General features: G+C 46.4%; 1 protein-coding gene across 1 annotated transcript in view; it reads right to left on the bottom strand.

Annotated features, from left to right (window-relative positions):
• The window catches only part of LOC128331314 (transcription factor CP2-like protein 1), a 33,543-nt gene extending 9,716 nt beyond the window's left edge, over positions 1–23,827 (bottom strand). The window contains exons 1-11 of the mRNA XM_053264663.1: positions 23,766–23,827; positions 22,774–22,928; positions 16,822–16,895; positions 13,904–14,009; positions 11,107–11,213; positions 9,353–9,505; positions 8,705–8,815; positions 7,829–7,926; positions 7,669–7,723; positions 4,414–4,507; positions 590–680 (exon numbers count right to left, since the gene is read on the bottom strand). Of these exons, the coding sequence (XP_053120638.1) occupies positions 590–680; positions 4,414–4,507; positions 7,669–7,723; positions 7,829–7,926; positions 8,705–8,815; positions 9,353–9,505; positions 11,107–11,213; positions 13,904–14,009; positions 16,822–16,895; positions 22,774–22,928; positions 23,766–23,827 (1,106 nt within the window). The remainder of the gene's footprint in view (positions 1–589; positions 681–4,413; positions 4,508–7,668; positions 7,724–7,828; positions 7,927–8,704; positions 8,816–9,352; positions 9,506–11,106; positions 11,214–13,903; positions 14,010–16,821; positions 16,896–22,773; positions 22,929–23,765) is intronic.
• Between the last annotated feature and the right edge of the window lie 313 nt (positions 23,828–24,140).

Below are 24,140 nucleotides of genomic sequence, written 5' to 3' on the forward strand. Positions count from 1 at the left end.
CATCAGTGTTTTAGATAAACTGTGCTGCATCATATGTTGTGGAATTACCTGCTGCTGACCAAGGATTATCAATGCCTTACCCTCTCACTTTTTATAAAGTGTACTAATGTCTTATTGCAGGGGGTGGGGGAATGTTTTGTTCCTGCAGGTTTCTAATGAAAAAATATATATATTACCAATTACATACTGCTTTTCCACACACACACACCAAAAGGTTCACAAAATAGTTTACATATAGGACTACCATGTGGGGAAAGGGGTGGGGTGGGGGAATGGGCATGACCCAGCCAAAATTTAGCACTTCTAGGTCTTATTGATTTCCATGGGAAAACTGAGCATGTGCAACTGAGATCAGTACGACTTCAAAGTGCTGAACTTTGGCTACCCTTTTAATGTTGACTGAAAATTGCTTTCAGTGAGTATTGTATTGTGTATCAATTGTAAGCTGCTTTTGGTGTCTCTGAACAAGAAAAGGATTACCTTTGAAAAATACAGTTCTTCCCCTAGCTAGCTTTCTTTCCCCCTTAATAGCATTTTAGGGAGATATTTTTAAAATAAACCATAAGCTTGCCCATTTCTAATCCCATACCTGGCTTTCAGAGCATTGGAGAGCCTAATTCCATCTGCCGTTCCACAGATCTGTACAAGGTCACTGCGAGAGAGCTTTAATAAGTCTGCTCCTATGGGAGGAAAAAAGAGAGAGAACAGAATGGATGGGCAAAATTATCTCTGTCCAGCATTAACTCTAAGGTTGTGAAATTCACAGAGAGTTTTCCTGTGACAGTGGTCAGAGCAAAATAATCACACTGATGTTGGACAACAGTTGGACTCCAAGTACAATCTTGGAGTGACATACACATTTTTCCGTTCTCTGAACGACGAGTCTTACTCTGGAGTCCTTGTTATGGAGTGAGGCAGAGGATATCAAACTTCGGTTCCCAGTTGCTATTCCTCTTAACTCAGAGAGCCCATTCACACAACCACACAGGTGTGAGGTTCAACCTACCTTCTCCCAGACACTCTCTCTTGCTCCATTCAGCGCACAAGCTACATGCCCACACAACCTGTGCTTCCAGGAGCAGCGTGAATGACTACCCATGCTGCTCCTGGCAACGCGGAGCAACAGAGGCCAGGGCTCATTTTCCCAGTCTGCACATCCCACAAGGCACCGCGCAGCAAACAAAGTGCAACAAACGCGTTGCCTTGGGGGATTCCACTGTCAGATGTGCACTCTAGGCTCCCGTCACTGTGTCTCCTCGGCTCCATGGATGCGCGTGGATTCCAGCACTCCACACGAGCAGCCTCAGAGGGTCTTAAGTCGAGGGCTTCCTGTACTTTGTCTGGTTTTAGCTTGGAATGAGAGATAAGGGGTGATAGTTGCAAAGTACTGGAATATGATTATTAAAGTCAGATTTTCAATCTACAAATAACTCTAAAATATTTGATGTGTTAACTAAACTATGTGTAACTAATACAAGAAAGACATTTACATGAATTATAGCAAGATTGAAAAGTGAGCAAAGATCATTCAAATGCAATTTGTTTAAAAAGTGATGGGAAAGGAATTGCCTTAGAGAAGTTAACAGCTTACTTTAAAACTGAAGCAAAATATAATCAAAGGTCAGGGTGTTGGTGACCAGTAGTAGATTACTTAATAAATGCACTGCCGAAATTTATTTATCAATCCATGAATTTGGATTATTTGTTTATTTTACTCATTCATTCATTCATTCCTATACCGCCCTTCCAAAAAAGGCTCAGGGCAGTTTAGTGTAATGAAAATGGATTATTTGAGGGTATGAAGAGTCATAAGTGACATAGTTGAACTGCGATAAGAATATTTGTACTTACAGTGGAACACATTTTTAAAATGTATTGTATTGGTGATGGCATTTATAGATGTTGGATATCTCTATATATTTATAATTTTTAAAAGGAGAGGTAGTGTTTAGTGTTTCAGGAAGAACTGTACTTAATGGATTGTGTTCACACGCTAGGTCTGACCCAGGGGCGTGGCCACCACTGAGCATGGGAGAATGAGTGTCCCCCGGCCGCCGGGGGCCCAAGTACCTCCGGGGGCTGCGAGCGACTTGTCCCCACTTGTCCTCCACCCCTTTGGGGGCCATCAGTCCCTCCCTTCACCAGTCACACTGCACTGGGCTTTGTTCATGCGCCATTGGTGTTTGGTCCGCAACAGCATGCAAACAAGGCACCGTGTGCAGCAAGCAGACAGTCATCTCGCCCATCTTGCTGCTGGTGACCACGCCCCCTTGTGTGACCACGCGCTCATACACACCCCGGGGGTGTGGCCGACACACACTGACTTGTGCACACATTAACACAGGGGCAGAGGACCGCCGGCTGAGCTTGTCCCACAGCTGCTGGCAAGCTCGCTCTGCCCCCGGTCTGACCAATGTCCATCTGTGAAGTCAAAGAGGAACTTTCCACCCAACTTGTCCTAGAGGATGTTTTTTGTAACTGACTGGCTAGAGAGTTATTTTTGCTGGCTTGACTAAATGTTGCCTTGGCCTGCTGTGTGTAACTTGCCTCACTTGCTCAGGACACCTAGAAACACCACCTCCACAGACACTTATGGTGATGCATCTATTAGAATACAAAGGGGTCAGCAACTGGAAGTTCCCAGGCTCAGCCTAGCCACTTGAGGTGTACAGGGAGTGTTCTGTGGCTGACCAGCAGTGGGTGGAGGAAAGAGACCGGTGTAAAAGGGTGGTATCTGTGCCTCTAGGACTTGTTGGCAGGTTTTGGAGTGATAAGGTCCCAGGGGTTGCTAACTGGGAATTCCAGCAGCCATAGGAACATAGGGAACATAGGGAACATAGGAAACTGCCATATGCTGAGTCAGACCATTGGTCTATCTAGCTCAGTATTGTCTTCACAGACTGGCAGTGGCTTCTCCGAGGTTGCAGGCAGGAATCTCTCTCAGCCCTATCTTGGAGAAGCCAGGGAGGGAACTTGAAACCTTCTGCTCTTCCCAGAGCGGCTTCATCCCCTGAGGGGAATATCTTGCAGTGCTCACACATCAAGTCTCCCATTCATATGCAACCAGGGCAGACCCTGCTTAGCTATGGGGACAAGTCATGCTTGCTACCACAAGACCAGCTCTCCTCTCCTCTAGCCATATTCCAGGGTCTTCAAGGGCAATTCAAAAGCCTGAGGTGAAGGACAACAGGACTCTCCCCTACATCTGCAGACAAGTGCTTAGCCTTCTCAGGCCATGTGGTCAAGGAAGCAGCAGCAACAAGTGAGTCGACCCTGCCACCAAGCCAGGCAGTGGCAGCAGGACATTCCGAGCAGAAGCCAAGGGGAGAGAGGAAATACGAAGAGGTGCATCTCAGTGGCGCAAGGAGGGGGAAATGAATAGCATGCCCCCGTGGGGCGAAGAAGGGTGTTGGCTGTAGGCAGCATGGAGGCTCGCGAGGTGGCACCTGTGGTGGTGGGCACTGCTGCCGCTTGCTGCCTCCTGTACCTGCAACTGCAACCACCTCAACCCACCTCATGGAAGGCCTGCCCCAGACCATTGACTGCTAAAGGAGCTGCAGGCTGAATTGTTCTACCTAGAGGTGCCCCTTAGGCAACATTACAACCATCTAGAGCAGGGTTTCTCAACGTGTGGGTCCCCAGATGTTATTGGACTTCAACTCCCATAATCCCCAGCCCCAATGGCCTTTGGTTGGGAATTATGGGAGTTGAAGTCCAATTACATCTGGGGACCCACACGTTGAGAAACCCTGATCTAGAGCCTTTGGAGTCAGGCGGTATATTTATTATATTCATCCAGTTTATAAATAAATAATACAAACCCAATCAGCTGCATGAGCACCCAGTCAGGTGACCAAGGAGCCAATGCGACTCCGCCTGGCTCTTGATGCCTCTACCCCAGCGCCTGCCCTTCGGTCTGAGTTTCATCTCTTGATTAGAAGACCCTGCCAGACTTGAGTACCGTTTCCCTCCCTTTCTGTACTGCTGCTGGAGGCTGCTCTGCTCTGCTCCATCCCTGCCTTGGACTGTGCGGCTTACCTCTGTCCCCCACTTGGCTGATGATGGAGGGCCCTGATCTTGTTAACACTTTGGGTGCTGAGCCCAGTGGACTCTGACTGAGGTGGAGCAGATCAGAGTCTTGGCCTTCTACCTCCAAGTCAAAGTGCACCTCCGGGAAATCAATAGGTTGGTGGTGGAACATCCATCCAGTATGTTAAACTTGATAAGGCTTATTAATACGCCCCCACTCACATCCACACTGTGCTCCATTTTAACCAATTCCTATTTTGTCACAACTCTGTTAACTCCTCTGGGAATGCTAGGGAAATACAAAACAGCAAGGGTGTGTGTGTGTGTGCATAGCCCTATGATGAGTTTACAGATAGCCCTATCATGAAAGAGGGGGAAGCTCACCTGTATAGCTAGTGAAAATTCGGGCATAATTGGAGAACCTGTTCTTGTGCAGCCACTGTTGAGTTTCCAGAATGGAGGCACTCGGGCTCAGGGTCTGAAAGGAACAGACAAAGGGAAAACCAGCATCAGCTACCACCTCCCAGGGCACCACTGGGCATCAAGTCAGGCAGGAAGCAACACCACCTGACTTAAATGCCATCCCACCCAATCCCAGATCTGTGAGGATGGGCTGTGATTGCTCAGTGGGGATGAGAATGCATTCTGTGTACTCAGAGACACTGGTTTATTATTGTGTCTTCCCTAAGCCCTGGCAGTAAAAATACACTCTGGGGTTTGGCGTAAGCCAGCGGGCACCAAAGTGCAGAAGGTGCAAACCAAGATCACAAAGCACTTGGAATACAGTCTGGAACTAAAGCTGAATATGAGGGATATTTATATACTGCTTTTCAACAAAAGTTCCCAAACCGGATTACACACACACACACACACACACACACACACACACACACACACAAAGGCTCCCTGTCCTGTCCTCAAAGGACTCACAAAGAAATATAAGACAGACACCAGCAACAGCCACTGGAAGAATGCTGTTCTGGGGATGGATAGGGCCAGTGGCTCTCCTCCTGCTAAATAAAGAGAATCGCCAGTTCAAAAAGGTGCCTCTTTGCTCAGTTAGCAGGGGACGCTCATTTAGCTGAAGCAATGATGGTTGCCAGGGGTGACTGCAGAGGCACAGTACAATGCGAAAAAGGTACAGCAGGCAGCTCTCACCAAACCTTGCAGCAACCAAAGTATACAGATGGAAACCAAATAGCTCTAATTAATTATAATACATAGCTTCTAGTATTCAATACACTTCACATACATTCCCAATAATCCTTACAAAAGCCCTGCCAGGCAGGTTATTCTTATACAGTATGCATTGGGAGGAGAGATGCTAATACTGAGAGCAACTAACTCAGATATTTCCTGTTTTAAAATGTTATATGTTATGGAGTTATTTTTGCTTGGGTGTTTTGCCTTGGTCTGAAGAGTGCAGCTTGCCTCACTTGCTTAAGATATCTAGAAATATCACATGGGAAACCAAGACATGGAGGTTTCCGACATTTATCGGTGCTGCTGGGGCATTTGTGGGAAGGAATTCACAAGAGAGAGTCCTCAGATGCAGAGTGCCTTTTGGAGGACTCTGATGTGCAACACATTCAGAGCCCCAGAGGAGACATTGGCGGGTGGCTGGTGTGTTTTGAACATACTTGACTTTCATAAGTGAATGCTGGGAAGAACAACACCCTTTAGTTGCTAATTCCATAAAAGTGCTGGTCTAAACAAGCCTACAGTAGCTTGTTATCTTTGTGTGTTTCAAATGGATATACTTTCAATAAGCAAAGTGCTTGTGCAGGCTTTCATTTTAGCCACTGGCATCAAAGCCACCTTCTGCCGCCAGAGGGCACCCTTACACTGTGTTTGGTAAAGTGAAGGGTGGACAGCAAGATGAACATGTTTTGGGTACACCCAAATTTCCTAGGCGTTTTTCAAACCGCAGGCTTTACTGCAAGGCTTTACTGTGAGTTCAAAGTTGCCCCAAAAAACCAATGCAAAAAGTGGATTTTTTTTACCCTGGATATAAATCGGGCTACACTCTACCGTACAATGAAAACCCCCAATTGTGTGTGAAGTGCTCCCCGATAGCTCACAGGGATTTCAGGGGTAAAGCTGGCCAATATGTGAATGCATACCCTACATTGCGGCGGAGATGCGAGCTAAAAGCCCTGTGTGAAAAACACCCTGGTGGATTTTGTTCACTGAATCAGATATTTTTGGCTGACAGAGCGAAACTAGAAATTATTTTATATATGTTGAGAAATCACCACCCTTGGACTCCCCATGTTTGTTCTTTTACCCAAAGCAGCTGTGTGTGGTCCTAATCTGGCTGAAATCTGTGGTGTAGGGTGCATTCTTTAACACCATTTCCCCTGCACCCTTTTCCTGCTGAAACTCTCCCCCACCTGAAGCTGAAATTTGCCCCTGAAGCTGCAATAGCAAAAACAAACCAAATCCATCCCTTGCACTGGAATCCTGAGCCAGATCAGGGTCCCAGGTGGCTGCTTTAGTTAAAAGAACAAACGTGAGTACTCCCACACCCAGGATCTCACAACACATTTTTTAAATAATGTATAGTTTGGCCCCTACTGCACAGCACTTAATGGTAACTGCACTTAATGGTTCCAGGCCTGAGTGCTTGCCCCCTTTGAGATCACACATTCGAACACCCTTCCTCTGCAGATGTTCATTTCAAGCGAAGGAAGATGGATCGTGGTGGTCAAGTTGTCCTTCTAGAAAACCTTGTCCATCATTCCAGATCTTCTCCTAGAACAGGGACTCAACCTTGGGTCCATGGAACCCCTAGGGATCCATGGGGCAGTCCATGGAGAATATTTGTTCCACTTAATTTAATTTGCTTCCTGATGAGCAAGAAAATAACTGTCCCGAGTGCTTCTTTTTTCTCTATTTTTTAACTGGAGCCTCATTAAAATGTTATATAGATAGGGTGGGGGTCCACATGGATAATACCCGAGGATCTGGGGGATCTAGGTGCAAAAAAAGTTAAGAACTTCTGCCCTAGAGAAGCCCCTGAGAGACTTTCAAGGGGCCACAGGGTTGCCCACAATAGTAGGAAAACCACTCTACTGGAATCATGTTGCAACAATCTGCTGTTCAGCTTTAGGCCTGCGAAACATTCTAAACATTAGGCTTTTAGCAAATCCATATATATAATAGTAACTGAACAAAGGCAAAATATTAAACTACGCATCCTAGCTTTCGGTTGTGAGGAGAAAACTAAGTATATAGTACACCACTCTGGGCTCCTTGGAGGAAGAGCAGGATATAAAATGTAGATAAATGTAGATAGAGAGCCAGTGTGGTGTAGTGGTTAGAGTGCTGGACTAGGACCGGGGAGACCCAAGTTCAAATCCCCATTCATCCATGAAACTAGCTGGGTGACTCTGGGCCAGTCACTTCTCTCTCAGCCTAACCTACTTCACAGGGTTGTTGTGAAAGAGAAACTCAAGTATGTAGTACACCGCTCTGGGCTCCTTGGAGGAAGAGAGGGATATAAATGTAAAAATAATAATAATAATAATAATTTTCATGGCAGACAAAGTAGTAAGGGCTCCGAGGGAAGAACTAACATGCCTTTTTTCTAACTGCAGTCTGTGTATGCAAATCCAGCAGAATGGTGCTTTTTCTTACCTCTGCCATGCTCTCTGATGAGCTGTCCAAAGCATAGCTGGGTGAGGAGCAGACCCTGCCAAGGAGAGCAGGCAAAGCAGGTTATTCTGTCCGATTGCCCTGGGGTTGCCAGAGATGATGGTACGCAGGCTATCAAGGATGCTTGCTTTGCACAGCTTACCTTTCAGGGGTCTGAAACTTGAAGGAGTGTGGAGAGACGAGGCCAGGGGTGGCTGGAGGGCTGTGGACACTGCTAGAAGCTTCTGGCCATGGGGCGCACTATGAAAGGAGGGAACAGAGCCAATGAGAGAAGTCAGAGATCGAGCACTGTGTCTCACACACTCGCCAGTCTTCAAGTTATTTTTAGCAACTTTTCCTTCTGCTTTGGACTATGCAAAAGTTAGAACCTCTATAGAGGTATATTCCATCATCCCATCAAGTATTTATTTATTTGACCCATTTGTATACCACCCCATACACAAGTCCCTGGGCAGTTCACAATCTAAAACACACAGCAATTAAAACAGTTTAAAATACAATCAAAACTCCAAAACTTAAACCCCGCGTCTTCGACTTTCTTCACCTTCCTCACCTATCCCAGTTGTCATGCAGAACTACCATGTGTTGGATTTTTAACTCAACCCATCTGAAGGTGCAAAGCGGAGGATCCACCAGAGACCATACAGAGACCAGAGACAGACTGCTCAGTATGAAGTTAAAGCCAGGGCTACAGAGAGGTGGCTTGAGGCCTGGGCGAAGCATGGTCTTGGAAACCTCCTCCTCCTGCACCCTTCCAAATGCTGTCAATATGAACGAATACACTGGAGGCCCTCAGTCTCTGGGGCCGTTTGCCCCCTACCCTGCACTCCTGGGAGGGCTAAAATAATATTAAATTCTCTCTCTCTCTTTTTCCTTTTCTTCATTTTTTATGAAAGTAACATCTATTGTTTGTCTACAATTAGACTTCCTACTTTTGTAAGAATGAAGGCAAACTTCCAAGCTACACAGAGTTCTTCAGCAAGCAGGCTGCTGAGATTGGGGGGGAATGTGTCCGCACCTCTGCCAGCATTGTGCTGTCATATGAAGGCTGGTACTTCTCCCGCTCCTGGAGGGACTGCTTTTCAATCTTTTCCCGATCTGTTTTCTGCTTCCTGTCTGCTCCTTTTGGCTGAAAATGGCACATTTAAATTATTATAAGCATTTTAAGATACATGTGAATGGTGAGAGGTGACTGTGGTGTGCAGAGCCAGCGTGGTAGGATGTTCAGAGTGTCAGACTAGGAGTGGGGAGAACCAGCTTCAAATCCCGCCTCATGGGCCAAGCACTATCTCCTAGCTCACACAGGGTTGGTGTGAGGATAAAGGGAGAGCAAAGGAGAAACCATGTACACCACCCTGCCCTGCTGAGATGAAGGGTGGGACATAAAATGCAGTAGATAAATAAGTCACCATGGAGTGAGGAAGAAAGGAAAGATCAGGAAAGCAGGTTTTGCGTGTGTCTTGTCTTCTGTGGTAGCATGTGGCTTGCTTCACTCACTTGAATCACCGGCTGGAGCTATTGGCATTGGAGGCCTGCTTTTGCTCAGTCCTGCTTTTTGCACAGTGGAATTGGGATTTATGGAAGATGAACTGTTGTGGGGTTCCTGCGTGAAAATTTCTCCTCTTGGAGAGGGGTGGTGGTAAGCCATTAGGGGAAGCCGCATTACCTTGAAGACCTTGATGAGACAGCTGGCCGAGTGCAAATGCTCCACATATTCGTCCTTCTCGTTGGGCCTAAAGGTGTCCACCTGGATGCGAAAAGGCACCCCTTTCTCCCCGCCATTTTTGCGCAGTGTGAATTCAGTACTAATGCAGTGGACCTATTGTGGGGAAAGAAAGTGGGAAACAGGTAAGCCAGGGCCTCCTCAAGACCCCCAGCTATTGTTGGCATACACACCCCATGAGCACAGCCGAGACACAGCCTTCCCAGACCCATTTCCCCCATCTCACATAGAAGATGAGGGCTGGTTTTCTTATGTAAAAAGGGTGCCAAACTCCCCCCAAAGTTCTTGATGCCGATTCTGTCCTGTTACCGGGTGTGTGAGCCAGCTTTGGTTTGGTGAGGGAAAGGCACTTAGCACATGCTCCAAGGCTTTTAGTCTGAAGCAATCTGGAGACGCCAGGGATCGAACCTGGGACCTTCCGCATGCAAGGCAGGAGCTCTGGCCCTGAGCTACAACCTCTCTCTCCTATTTTAATCCTAAAGGAACAAGAATATGCAAATCACATTTAAATAAGAGCTCCTATTTAAATGTGATTTGCATATCCTGGCTCCTTTCTTCCCAACCCCCATTATTTTTCCACCCTTGCCTATTAGACATGGTCAGCCTTGGTGTCCCCTACATGAGCTTGCCAGTTAGTAAAATCAGCCCCTGGAGGGCCTGCTACAGACAACCCTCCCCCCACACCCTGAAGTGAGGCAGGCAGTGGCCTGTCTGGTTTGGGGGGCGTGGGTGCTCAGAGGCGCACATGCTCAGAGGCGCTCTAACCCCCGGACCTTGGGGCCCCGGTCTGTGGCCTCCAAGGCCTGGGGTGGGGCTCTCTGCCACCACCGCGAGCCCTCCTCTCCGCCACTGCCATGAGCCCTCCTCCCCAATGTTCTAGCCACCCATGTGCGCGGCCAGGGGGCGAAGCAAGCAGGCCTCCCCTCCCCCCCCACCTACCTGTAGTGGTGGCAGGCAGAGCGGGAACAGCCACAGAACCGGACTGTCCACTGACCCTGACTTCACTGCCTCGCAGTTCTCAGAGGCCGCAGAGCCGGATGCTCAAGCTCAGCAGCCGTTCCCATTCTTCCCGCCGCTGCCCCCATGGACAGTGGAGAGGCCTGCTCCCCTCACCCCCTGACCCCCCACAGCCACGCACATGGGCAGCTAGAATATTGGGGAGGAGGGCTTGTGGTGGGGGCGGTGACAGGGGCAGTCATGGTCATGATCGTGCTAGGCAAAAGCCATTTAAGTCTGCCTATACTTTTTAGGTTTCTTTATTTTATGCCGCGTCTGATCTCCCCTAAAGTTTCTCATGCTGGGCAGTGTTCTACACTCTTGATTTCACTTCAGCTTTGTTCACTGCTTTGGGAAGCAGATGCCAGAACAGCAGAATATACATCCTCTTAAACAGGTCCCCGAATGTTTATTATTTTATCCTTTGGTGTGTTTAACACCTATATAAGAAGTGCAAATCAAAAGCCAAGCTTTTCCTGCCATAGGGATGCGATGATGTTGATAACCTGTTGTATATCTACCTGTCAGACAGCGGCGAAAAGTGCCAAGCCTCCGTTCATTTAAAAAGGTGACACAATCTTGCTTGGAAAATGGCATGGGAAGCAAAAACTGTGATATGAAGTGGAAGGGGATGAAGACAACTGGAACAGAATGCTATTGCAGGAGTCATGCCAGAAGGAAGCCCCATATTGCACCCTCACCTGGACAAAGACTGAAGTCCGCTTAGTTGGGTCCCATATAAATTCCACGGTATTCAGCAAAGTAGGATGGATATGAGGTTCAAGAATGCCTACAGACATGGGGATATCTGCAGTGGATCATAAAATGAAGAGGATGTCAGGATTCCAGTGCAACTATTCACACATTCTGTTCAATACTTGTACGAGTGTACAATGTTCACAGGTACCCAGGCACACTTACTCATGTGCTATGTTGAACACAGGTTCAGCAGTACACTTCCTATCTGTACCATGTATTTGAAGTTCCCTTTTGAAATGAACACAGGTATGTCATACTTTAAAAGAAAATTATTATAAGATGATGTACAGGTGGTATTTGACACCGAAAAAATTAGCATTAATGTATAAAAATGTTCCAAACAAATGTTGGAAATGTGGACAATGTGAAGGAACCTTTTTTTCATATGTGGTAGCCATGCGGGAAGGCAAAGGCCTTTTGGGATATGATATATAATGAGTTGAAGAAAAAAATTTAAATGACATTTCCTAAGAGGCCAGGATCCTTCCTGCTGGGAATAACGCAAGGAGAGTTCTCCAGAACAAATTTAACATTTTTTATATATGCAACCACAGCGGCTAGAATAGTATATGCGTAGAAATGGAAACATAATAAAATGCCCTCAAAAGAAGATTGGTTGATAAAAAATTTGGAATATGCTGAGATGGCAAAACTTATAGCACTCATAAGGAATGAAAACTTGGAATGTTTCAAAGAAGATTGGGAGCCATTCTTACTTTACTTAAAGAACTATTTTTCCAGTATGGACCTTTAAGCAGGGTTTGAAATTTAGTAACAACAGCAGGTTGGGTAAAATCAAGTTTGCAATGTGGAGTATATGTGTTTTGAATTATTATAGCAATGGTAGATTTGTATAGCTAATATGAACCGTGCAGACTGGTAAGCGGGAAGTCAATATTTACTTAATTAACTGTAATTGGACTGTTAAGATATTGTAAAAACCAATACAATTTTAAAATGAAATGAACACAGGTACAATCATTCACACGAAAACATGAACGAGTTGACCAATGTCTCTACAGTTGTACAACTTAGTAGGATTGTTCACACAATCACCATCAGGATAGGAGAAGCACCCAGCCTGGATAGGATTGCTGGAAATGTCCCTGATTTTTTGCCAAGTGCTTGTAAACGTTAAGTTAGGAGGAGGCAGGGAGAATGGTCATGGACGAGGCAGCAGCTGGGTAGGACAAGCAAACCCGACTCAGATTCCGTCCTTAGCTTTTTAATAAGGTAGGAGGAAAAGCCGTCCTACCCAGCTGCACAACTCCATCCATGATCATTCTCCCTGCTTCCTACCTTACTGTTTGCAAACGCACGGCAGAACATCGGGGGCACACCTAGCTCTTCTACCCTGGCTGGAAGCTTCTCTTACCCTGCAGGTGGTCGTGTGAACAAGCCTAATGTCTGAATTGGGCTCTTACCTTACTCCCAATTGTTTGTTTCTACAGGATTGCTTTGGGGGAAGATAGTTCTATGCATCAGGTGTGGAACCTCTTCCCTGATCATGCACATAATGCTGCCCCCCTCTCTCCCTTCAAATCTCTTCTCCAAGCCCAACTTTCCCATGAGATCTCATGAGTCTTCATCTTTCACATTCTTAGGTGCATCTAGGTTTTAAGCCCATGTAACCACATCCCTTCACTGCCTGTATTCATCCCTCTTTAGACTTAACTCTCCTTCCATTCCCCTTGTTTTTGCCACTGACTGTTTTGGACTGTAAGCTCTTTGGGGGCAGAGGCCTATTTATTTTTGTTTATGAAACCCCATAATGTATCATGTGCACCAGTAAGGAAGTATGTACATTTTTACATTTTCTGATTTAGTTGTTTTCCTACTCAGTTGGCAGGGGCTTCTCGTTATCAACAACAACAACAACAACAACAACAACAACATGGTGAGAGGGGGAAATGAGAAACGAAATGGAGAGCGGGGTCCTAGTACAGCAGTGCATGATCACAAAATTTTAGAACTGGAAGCGAGCTCGGAAGTCTTCTAGCCCATGCCCTCCTGCTCACTGCAGGAAATTGATCAGAAACATTTTTCTTGAGGGTGAACATAGGAAGCTGCCTTACACAGAGACAAACCATTAGTCCATTTAGCTCAGTATTGTCTACACTGACTGGCAGTGACTCTCCAGGCTTTCAGGCAAGGGTCTTTCCCAGCTCCAACCTGGAGATGCCAGGGACTGAACCGAGGATCTCCAAGGAACCTTCTGTACAGAAAGCAGATGTATTACCACTGAGCTACGGCCCCCAAGCCCCAAAACATCCCAGGGGAGGCTAAACCACAATGATTGGGTCTTGCAGTACAGCCCTTGAGGGCACAAAAACATCTTGCGCCAGCCAGCCCCAATCTGTGGGCACCATTTATGTGGGACAATGACAAACATTTGCCTCCAGGATGAATGTGTTAATAATCCCTGGGTCCCGATATTCACATTCCCTTTCTATAGATGCTGAAAACTGTTTTGGGGTAGGGGAATCCCAATCTTCTAATTGCTTGCCAAAAAAAAAAATTCAAATTGCTCTTCTCTGAATTTTTTTTATCCCCCAGCATTCCCGGTTATGGATGCTGTTGAAGATTAGGGAGATAAAAGGGGGTGGGGTTGTGGCTAAAAGTAAGAAGATAGAAAAGTGTTAAACTGAGCACATTGAAAATTACTCTAAAAGCCCTGTGTGAAAAATGCCCAAGTGAAACACCTCACCTTAAAATAAAAAAAGATTAATAAACACTTGCCAATATCTAGGATGCGGTCTCCTGGCCGATTCCACCTCCATCCCTCCAACTGCTGGTGCTCTGTATATTGCAGTCTTCGGTCATGAAATATCACCCTGACCACACTCTGAGAGGGACAGGAGGAAAGAGGCATCAAACATTTCCCTAAGCCACCTCCTATTATCAAGGAAACAGAATTAAATTTCAGCTTGGCAAATCAAATATTTTAGGCTCTCCCCACCCTACCCCAACATTCCTAGATGTAATTAGCAATGGAATCGATTCTGATTAGGAGGACAGTAACTCAAATGGATGACAGGAAAATTGGCTCAAAATCTCATCCTCTTGCACCAATTCATTTCAGTGATATTTCTCAATGAAATGAGGGGCAACCGTGTGGGGGAGGGGTAGAATAGATTCTGTTCTGTCTTGGCTTACTAGGTTGGCTCAGCTGCAGGGGGCACTGCTCCATGTGCCAACATCTGCTGAAACCTGTTTGTTGGGCACACGGGACAGGGCCTTCTCAGTGGTTGCCCCAGGATGTGGACCTCACTCTCCGATGAGATCCACATGGCTCCTGTTTTTCAGAGGAGACTGGAGACTGCCCTTTTTACTCAGGCTTTTGGTTAGAACATAAGAACAGCCCTGCTGGATCAGGCCTAAGGCCTATCAAGTCCAGCATCCTGTTTCACACAGTGGCCCACCAGATGCCTCTGGGGACACCAAAGGCAAGAGGTATGTGCATGCCCTCTCTCCTGCTGTGTTGCTTCCCGGCATTGAGAGGCATCATGCCTCTGAGGCTGGAGGTGGACCACAGCCAACAAACTAGTAGCCATTGACACACCTGTCCTCCATGAATCTGTCTAAGCCCCTTTTAAAACCATCCAAGCTGGTGGACGTCACCACATCCCATTGCAAATAATTCCATAGATTAATTGTGCGCTGTATGAAAAAGTACTTCCTCTTGTTGGTCCTAAATTTCCCGACCTTCAGTTGAGGTTACCCCTGGTTCTAGTGTTGTGAGGGAAGGAGAAAATTTATCTCTGTCTACCCTCTCCACTCCATGCATAATGTTATACACCTCAATTATATCTCCCCTTATCTCCTCTTTTCCAATAGAGAGCCCCAGATGCTGTAGCCTAGCCTCATAAGGAAGGTGCTCCAGGCCCCTGATCATCTTGGTTGCCCTCTTCTGCACCTTTTCTAATACTACAATGTCCTTCTTAAGATACGGTGACCAGAGCTGTACTCCAGATGTGGATGCAACATAGATTTGTATAAGGGCATTATAATATTAGCATTTTTATTTTCAATCCCCTTCCTAATTATTCCTAGCATGGAATTAGCCTTTTTCACAGCTGCCACGCACTGAGCCAACACTTTCAACGAGCTGTCCACCACGATCCCAAGATTCCTCTCCTGGTCAGTCACCGACAGCTCAAATTCCATCAGCGTATATGTGAAGTTGGGTTGTTTTGCCCCATTGTGCATCACTTTACACTTGCTTACACTGAACTGCATTTGCCATGTTGTCACCAACTCCCCCAGTCTGGAGAGATCTTTAAGGTTAAGGAGTACCTCCCCTCAATTTCCATTGATTGTACGTGTTAGTTATTTTTAATGAAATTTTAATGATTGTTTTATCTGCTGTTTTTAATATGTTGTTCAACACCTTGGGACGCTAGAACAAAGGACAGTATGGAAATGGAAATTGATTGATTGATTTCCAGTGACATCCAAACTGTGACAGACATTTGGAATTCATTGACACTTTTACACTGGAGCTCCGAGACTCGAAATCTTAGCATCATTATTTTCTTCTGAAAGCAGTCTCAGGGGGCCCAATTTGAAGCAGCATGTCGCAGGGAGAAGGGGTCCAACCCTTCCCACATATTGTGGTCCTAGTCTAATCTTGCGCCCCCAGTAACTGCTATTAGCCACGGAGGGGAAAGCTTACTTGCACAAAAACTGTGCTGGGCAAGATGTTTGGGGCAAAAAGGTTAGACCTCCCCTGAATCATAGCCCCCATTCAAACTGGGCCCCAATGACTGCTTTTACAAGAAGAACATTATCTCCCAAGTTGCAGCCACCGATGTGGGTAGGAAAGGAACGGCAGCATCTCCCCCAGTGGTGGTAACCAAGGAAATTGTTCACTAGCAGGAAATGCTGGCGGGTGCTGTAGTGGTGCAAGTAGGGAGAAAGGGGGGTGTAAACCCTTAGTGGAAGTGAGCGGGAGCAGGGGTTCTCAACCCTGAGTCCTCAGATTTTGTTGGACTACAACCTCCATCATTCCCAGTCAAAGGTCCCTGTGGCCGAGGATGCTGGGAATTGTAGCCCAACAACATCTGGGGACTCAAGGTTGAGAACCTCTGATCTGGAAGTAGGAGATGCTCCCTCTTGCAGATTGCTAAACTGCCCACTTGCCTCTCGAGGGTTACTGGGAAAGGTGTAAATTCCCCTCCCACTCAATCACTCCACTGCAGTGGCCAGCACTAATAAATGGCTCCACTGCCCACATCTCTATTGATTGGTTGTAGTTGTAGTAATCCCACTGTGTTTGCTTTGGGGCTCCTTAGAGCTAGGCTGGATCAAATTCTTGTTTCATCTCATTAGCTTTCAGTTCAGAAAGATGCCTCTCAGGGAGAATTCACAAGCAAGGTACGACGGGAGTTTCCCTGATCAATTAATACCTATCAACTGGGAGCTAAATGAACAAGGAGATTTTCTGAACAAGGAGATTGTGTATCTGGCTGTTATGGATAGTGGCTGATCTTCCATATAGTCAGTGGATTCTTTTTTTCAAGAGTCCTTCATATAGTAGCCTTTGTAATGTCCTGTGGCAAAGAGTTCCATAGGTTGGTTGTACATTGTGTGATAAAATATCATGAGCCGCTTAGCTTTAAAAATACGCCCGTCAATCCTCCCTTCTCATTCCTCACCTTCAGCAACTTGCGACCTTCTACAAACTCTCCCATCTTGGGGTTACACAGCATCCGGATCTCATATGACTGCCCTGGGAAGAGAGCAGACTCTGCTGAGAAAAAAATGGGCTAAAAGTTCAAAATAACAGGCCAGGTGCTCATTCACAGATGTTTGCTTGTGAAGTCTGGTGTCCACTCTAGCGCAGTGCGAAGGGAATGAGCTTGAGGGCCACATTCAAATCTCACCTTTACTACTACTACTCATATACTGCTTTTCAACAGATGTTCTCCAAGTGGTTTACATAAAAAATAAAGTAAAGAAATAAATAAGATGGTTTCCTGTACCCAAAGGACTCACAATCTAAAAATAAAACATCAGGTAGACACCAGCTAAAGCCACTGGAGGGATGCTGTGCTCTGGTTCGATAGTGTTGGAGATGGAGTTCCAGTGCATCGACTTTTTGCAGTGACTATACTAATGACCACTAGGGGCATTGAGAGTAAAGGTAGTTAGTGAGGGTCCCCTTACCTGTCCCTGCTTTACCTCTACTCTATGACACCTGCCTTGACATCTCAGGCATTTCCTGTAGTGAGTGAGACAGTCCTCCTTCCTTTCCTCTTGGAGAGCAGATGGAAGCATCTCTCTCTTTCTCCCCACCTATTCATTATGTAGTTCGTAGTTAGGATAGGTCTTTCCTATCTCAAATGTACTTAACTAATAAACCTTATTTAGTTTAGACTGAACTATTCTTCTCTGTTGCTGCTCCTAGACTCTGGAATGCTCTCCCAGTGGCCATTCGTTCCTCAGACTCCATCACGGCTTTTAGAAAGCTTTTAAAGACTTGGCTTTTTACCCAGGCTTTTACATAATCGTTTTTACTGCTGCTTCTGTGTGTTTTTATCTGTTGTCTTGTTTTTTATGCTTGTTTGATATGTTTTTAGCTTGGTGTTTTTATTGCTTGGTGTTTTTATTGCTTTTATTGTATGTTTTGATTTTTGTAAACCGCCTTGGGGTTTTCTTTTAACGAAAGGCGGTATAGAAATGTAAAAATAAATAAATAAATAAATAAATAAAACTACAATCTCCATGTGTATTCTTAAATAGCTGCAACAACAGAGCTCTGCCCTACTTTGTAACTGGAGTGGGCAGATTCCTCTTGGAACTTTGCTAAACAGTTACAAGCTCCGACAGATAGGACAGTTGCTCTCCCTCTGCTAAAGGCACCTCTTTGCTCAGTAAGCAGGGGATTGCTAACTCAGCAATCCCCTGCTCACCAAGGGGATGATCACTCGGCCATGAGCCAGGGGCATAGCTAGGGGAGAGGGGGCCCATGTTCATCCCTCTCTTGGGAGGCCCCTCAGAGTGAGGGAGACAATGAAGAAAATAGGGAGGGATGGAGCTGGAGGGCCCTCAGGAGCTGGGGGCCCGTGTTCTTTGAACCCTTTCGTTCAATTATAGCTACGCCCCTGCCATGAGCTGGTGGGTGGCCCTTGAGAAAGCCATTGCCACACAGCTTCAGGTCTGGGATGTGCATGAAGCGTTTCAGAGCCGAAATTCGAGGCACCAAAATGCTTTGAGGTGCCCCAGACGGATCATTTCAGCGTGCACCGAGAGGGCACTTTAAAAGGAGGCAGGCAATGCTTATCTGCCCCTCCGTCGCTTCTCTGCCACACCCCACACCTGCCCCACCATGGCGCTGTCAGTATTAATCACTGCACTGTGCAGCTGCTGTGCTGCTCCCGGCAGCCCACAGGTGGCGTGGCGGGGAGCAGCACAGCAAATGACAAGGGCCATGTAACGGTATTGCTGACCATGTAAATGGCATCTATGCATGTGCAGCTGCCATTTACATGCCGACGCCACCTGCGGGCTGCTCGGAGCAGCACTGCGGCCACACAGCACAACATTTAATACTGACAGCACCGCAGTGGAGTGGCAGAGGAGGGAAGGAGGGGCAGGTACGCCTTGCCTTCCTCCTTTTAAAGAGCCTGCTCTCCATCCCCCCCCAGATGTGCACGAAACACTTTGTGCCAATCCCTGTTCAGTTCCCCCAGCCTGTAATATGGAGATAACAATTCTAGCCTGCCTTATGCCACGATAATTGAGATCCTGAGTATGGCTGGGGAGGGCAGTGAAAGGGACCTTAGCTGCTGACCACACAAATGGCCGCCACATATGTGCAGAGGACGGATGAGTGCAGTAGGCAGGGCAGCCACCGCGCAGGATGCTGGGTGGGGCGCCACTGCTCCCGGCCGCTTCCAGGTGCCACCAGTATCGATGGTAATGTCTTTTAAAGGTACCTTTGGCGCACCCCCCCCCCCCGGGCCCGCCACCAGTGCCACCTAACCAGCTGCTTCACGAACACGTTGAGCGGGTTCAGACAACCCGCTGCAAGTACATCTAGTGTGAATCGCAGCAAGTTTCATCGTAAACCGCCCAGAGATGCATATTTTGGGCGGTACAAAAATGTTATAAATAAATAAAGGGAAGGAAGGAAGTTTGGCTTGTTTTCTTATTTTTATAGATTCCTGAGCAGTACCTCTCCTGCCACCTGACATCTGCCACCCAACTTCAAGCCACCTTGGGTACAGGTGAGGGAGGAAACATGTCAGGAACCTGACATGTCCAGGTTCACACAACACAGAAGGAGCCAAACTTGTCGCTTGCTTCAGGAACACGGGCTCCCCAGAACACCTTGCCGTGGGTTGTCTGAACCCGTCCTAAGTATTTGCATTTGGGGGAAATCTGCTGAAGAACAGTGATGACCTCAAACAGCATAGGTTGGCTCCTTTGGGATAAAAAATATTGTGGGGTGCATTCCTCCCATTGTGCTACACATGTGCTAAGTTTTCTCTTCCTAGTCGGTCTGGAAAATAATTAGGACAGAGGATGCCATTATATAGTTACAAGAAATACCTGTTTATATACACACATATTTTCTGTTTATCTTCAAAGCACCTTTTTCGGTGTTTGTACTTTGTAGCGGCATGTCAAAAGCTGATCAATGCCACATCCTGCATGTGCCAGTGGCTGCAAATGACTCCCCTGGCACAGGCACATCCAGCCAGAGTGCAGAACAATTCATGTGGGGAGGGGTTCTCCTGACACTGAATGCAATAATGGTCAAGAGAAAATTGGGCTTTCCCCCCCATGATCCAAGTGTTAAATGTGGAAACACCTTTGAAACAGATGAATGAATGACAGCTCAGTCTCATGCACATTTACTTACAAGTACATTCCTCTGAGCTGGACAGGATTTACTCCCATGTAAGTGCACACAGGATTGTAGCTCAGGCCTGAAACTATCCAACTCCTTTCACTTTTAGTTCTTCCTACCAGGATCGGCATGGTTACTTGATTACTACTATGACTACTACGAATATTTATATACCAATCTTCAACCAAAGTTCTGAAAGCGGTTTACATAGAAAAATAAATAATAAATTAAAGTAACTAACTACTTGGGTTAAGTAACCCACCTCTCCATGAGTATATGGACATTTGAACAGGCATGCAGCGAGCAGATACAACAGGCAAACGCAGCGGTTTCATTCAGGGGATGAGATGGGCCATTCACATTGGGTCGGTTCCTCTCTGTATCCCTCCAGCGCTCCCGTTTTCTAACGCATTTGGGGCGGCAGGGTACCTCCCTGCCCCCCCTTCTCCCATTTCTCAGCAAAAGTCTTCAAAAGCCTGATTGCGCATGCGCACGTGTGCAGCGTACACATGCACGTGACACACGGATGTGATGTGCGCACGTGTGCACACGCAGTCAGGATTTTGAAGCCTTTTGCCGAGGAATGGGCGAAGGGGCGGCAGGGAGGTAACCTGCTGCCCCAAATGCGTTAGAAAACGGGAGCGCTGGAGGGGGGAAGCTGCAGGAGCACTGGAGAGGGAAAAGCAGCGGAATGTACACCTTCCCCCGCCCCAGTGCCGGACCGCGGAGGTGCGGTTCCGTGCACACCACTATTTGTGACTGCCTTCAACACCTCATGTTTCCCCCCCACTCTGGCCATTTAAGAGGCCATGGAAGTTTAAAGTAGAAGTCATTGCTTTCTCTCTGTGATGAAGAAAAATGCAACCTCATGGATTCAGCTCAGACACAAAGGGCTCAGGTTACATCGAACCTGTAGTCTCCATTGTTAAGCTTCCAGGCATCCTCCAACAACATCTGCATATGGACAGCCTGGTAAAGGGGAGCGAATGTTTCCAAAAGGTAACAAACGTTTCTTTCGTCAAGAAACAGGTGTGCAGAGCAGGGTTGGCTGTCCTTTGCATCCGTGCCCATGGAATCCTCCACTGAAATGAGTGACACAGAGAGCAGAATCTCCCCCTCTCCAACACAATGAAGGTTTACTGATAACCAAACAGTAACCTGTTTTGTAACCTGAATTTGAACCCTTGTGACAGAATTTGTGCTGCTGAAGTTTGTTTATGGACTGCAAATGGAGGGAGGCTGGGTTTGGGGGCAGGCAGGCAAGACTTGATGCCTCCTTTTGTAATCCCAGCGAAAGCCCCTCCGGAGCTGCACTGAGCAGAGCTGTTTGAAGTTGAAAAAACCCCACTTAAGTGTGAGTTTTGAAACAAGTCAAATTATTGGCACTGGGCCCCCCCCACACACACACACATTGCAGGAGAAGCGTCAGGGCATACCAGAAAGCTTGGTGTTTGTTTTTTTTAAGCCAACACAAATAGAGGATTTTTTTACCCCAAACATAATTTGGGCTAAGCTACAATGTGCAGCAGTAATTCGGGGAAAAGCAGAATCGTGTGTGAACTGGTCCCTGATAGTCCACTGCAACTTCGGGATAAATCTAGTTGATATGTGGACTCGCACCCTCCATAGGAAGCTGCCATATACTGAGTCAGACCATAAGTCCATCTAGCTCAGTATTGTCTACACAGACTGACAGCCGCTTCTCCAAGGCTGCAGGCAGCAGGAATCTCTCTCAACCCTATCTTGGAGATGTTGCCAGGGAGGGAACTTGGAACTTCCCAGAACAGCTCCATCCCCCAAGAGGAATATCTTTACAGTGCTCACACATCAAATCTCCCCTTCATATGCAACCAGGGCAGACCCTGCTTAGCTAAGGGGACAAGTCATGCTTGCTACCACAAGATCAGCTCGCCTCTCCTTTTAAAGGAGATGTGAACTAAAAGCCATGTATGTAAAAGTCCCTGATGATTTTTGCCTGGTATGAAGCCGTTAAGGGCACAACAACCTGAATGCCTGCATTTGTGCAACAGCTAACAAGATTGAGGCGGATGACAAAAGAATACTATTAAAATCAACCACACTTAGTTGAGAAAAAGAAGAAAAAGGAAGACCCGCCTCCTTTGGTAATAAGCTTATTTATTTATCAGGAAACAACCCTATGAATATGTGAAAAAATTGTAACAGGCAAATTATTGTTGTTCAAAAGCTTTTTATCCCACCTTTCAGGCCATAAAACCTCACAAAGTGGCTTACAAAAATACAAGAAATAGTTTAAAAAACAAAATATCACAGCATCACAAAACTACTAAGACTATCCTAAAAACAGTCTTAAAAACAGCAGCAAGGAACATTATTGCCCAACTATGTCAAATACTTATTCTGAAATTAGAATGAGGTTGGAGTCAATGTTTCAGCATCAAAATCCAGATTGTAGATTAGTATGCATTTTGAAATTTAATTACACTTTTAGTAGGGCACCAGGTTATGATAGGCACTTTACATATGTAAACCGTATTGGCACGATTGGTGCAAAAAACCAAAATATTATACTAGCATCATTTGGGAGCATAAAACCTAGCCTAGGTTTAATAACACACACACCAAGTTATGTGAGTACGAAGAGGTACTTAGTTTATATTCTAGTGAGCAAGCCTTACATTTACCACCAGGGGGCAGCATTTAGGCAAGGCTCACTTCATCTTGCAGGTGATTTAGCACTCCACCCACCTCCTCGCCATAGCATAGACCTTACCTTGGTTGAGATAGGTGAGGGTTTCCTCATGTTGTTTGACAGCTGGCGAGGTGACAGCACATAGGACATACTGAAAAGAGGGACAGTGCTGCTCACCTGATGTCGAAATACTGTTTGGTTCCTCCTGTTTAAGGAACGGCAATGGCAGAGGCTCCCTGCAGATAGCAAGACAGGGGATAAGTGGATAGTATGTGGAATGTGGACATGGGGGACTCAATACTTGCAGACTGAATGCTACTTCAGCGTGGTGTAGTGGAGCCAGCGTGGAGTAGTGGTTAGAGTGCTGGACTAGGACCGAGGAGACCCGAGTTCAAATTCCCATTCAGCCATGATACTAGCTGGGTGACTCTGGGCCAGTCGCTTCTCTCTCAGCCTAGCCTACTTCACAAGGTTGTTGTGAGGAGAAACTTAAGTATGTAGTACACCGCTTTGGGCTCTTTGGAGGAAGAGCAGGATATAAATGTAAATAATAAATAATAAATAAATAAATAAATAAATAATACTTCTACATCCAAGCACTTTCTTCCATGTGGAAGTGCAATGAGATATCAGGCGGTCCTTTCTCCCTTGTCTGTCATCTGAATGTTAAGTCTACATGGGCAGGAGCAGAGATCCAGTTTTAAAGCAGTTCTCTTTAGCTTTCAATCCAGCACTGACATCATCCACAAGTGCCTTGCAAGTCGACCAAAGCACCACACTGCAAAATGTATTATTAGCCTACCTGCTAATATGTACCTGTATTAGCCATTCGTGGTACACAAACAGATTTGAAAGGGGGTGGGGGGGAAGAGAGAGAAAGAAACTTCTAGTTTGGAAAAATGGCCTTGCTTGATCTTTGGGGGTATTTGTTAGTGCAGAGTGAGTGACCACATATGAAGATCTGATTCACAAGCCACACATTATAAAAAGACTGCAAGCCATTTGTCATGCCACTTTGGAAAATGCCCTCGCTTATTGAGATATTGCTCCTTGGGTCGCCTTGGGCAACTCACTGTCTGTCAGCCTCATTTATTTCACAGAAGCATTCCAGAGCCAGACTGCCTGGTGGTGGCATCTCTAACCTTAGGCTCTCCCTACGTAAATTGAACTATTTCACAAAAGGGTTTTGGTGCGAAGCTGCAGATCTGGATGTCAGAAACCCGACTGCCATGCTCACGGCTTGAATGGGGATCCTGGGTGGTTCTTGGAGTAGAAAATGAAATTCTCTCTCCTTTGGCTGCAGACTGTATGTTGACGAGATGGATAGGGCGGAGTCGAGTGGCAGTGGAGAAGCCAGGCAAGTTAACTTTAAGTTGTGGGTCAAGGAAAGCTTTGCAATGGAACTGGGTCTTGGGGGTTTGAGAGGGGTCCAGCCTGATGGAAGGGTC

The sequence above is a fragment of the Hemicordylus capensis genome, chromosome 6 (genome assembly GCF_027244095.1).
Source record: "Hemicordylus capensis ecotype Gifberg chromosome 6, rHemCap1.1.pri, whole genome shotgun sequence".
Taxonomy (NCBI): Eukaryota; Metazoa; Chordata; class Lepidosauria; order Squamata; family Cordylidae; genus Hemicordylus; species Hemicordylus capensis.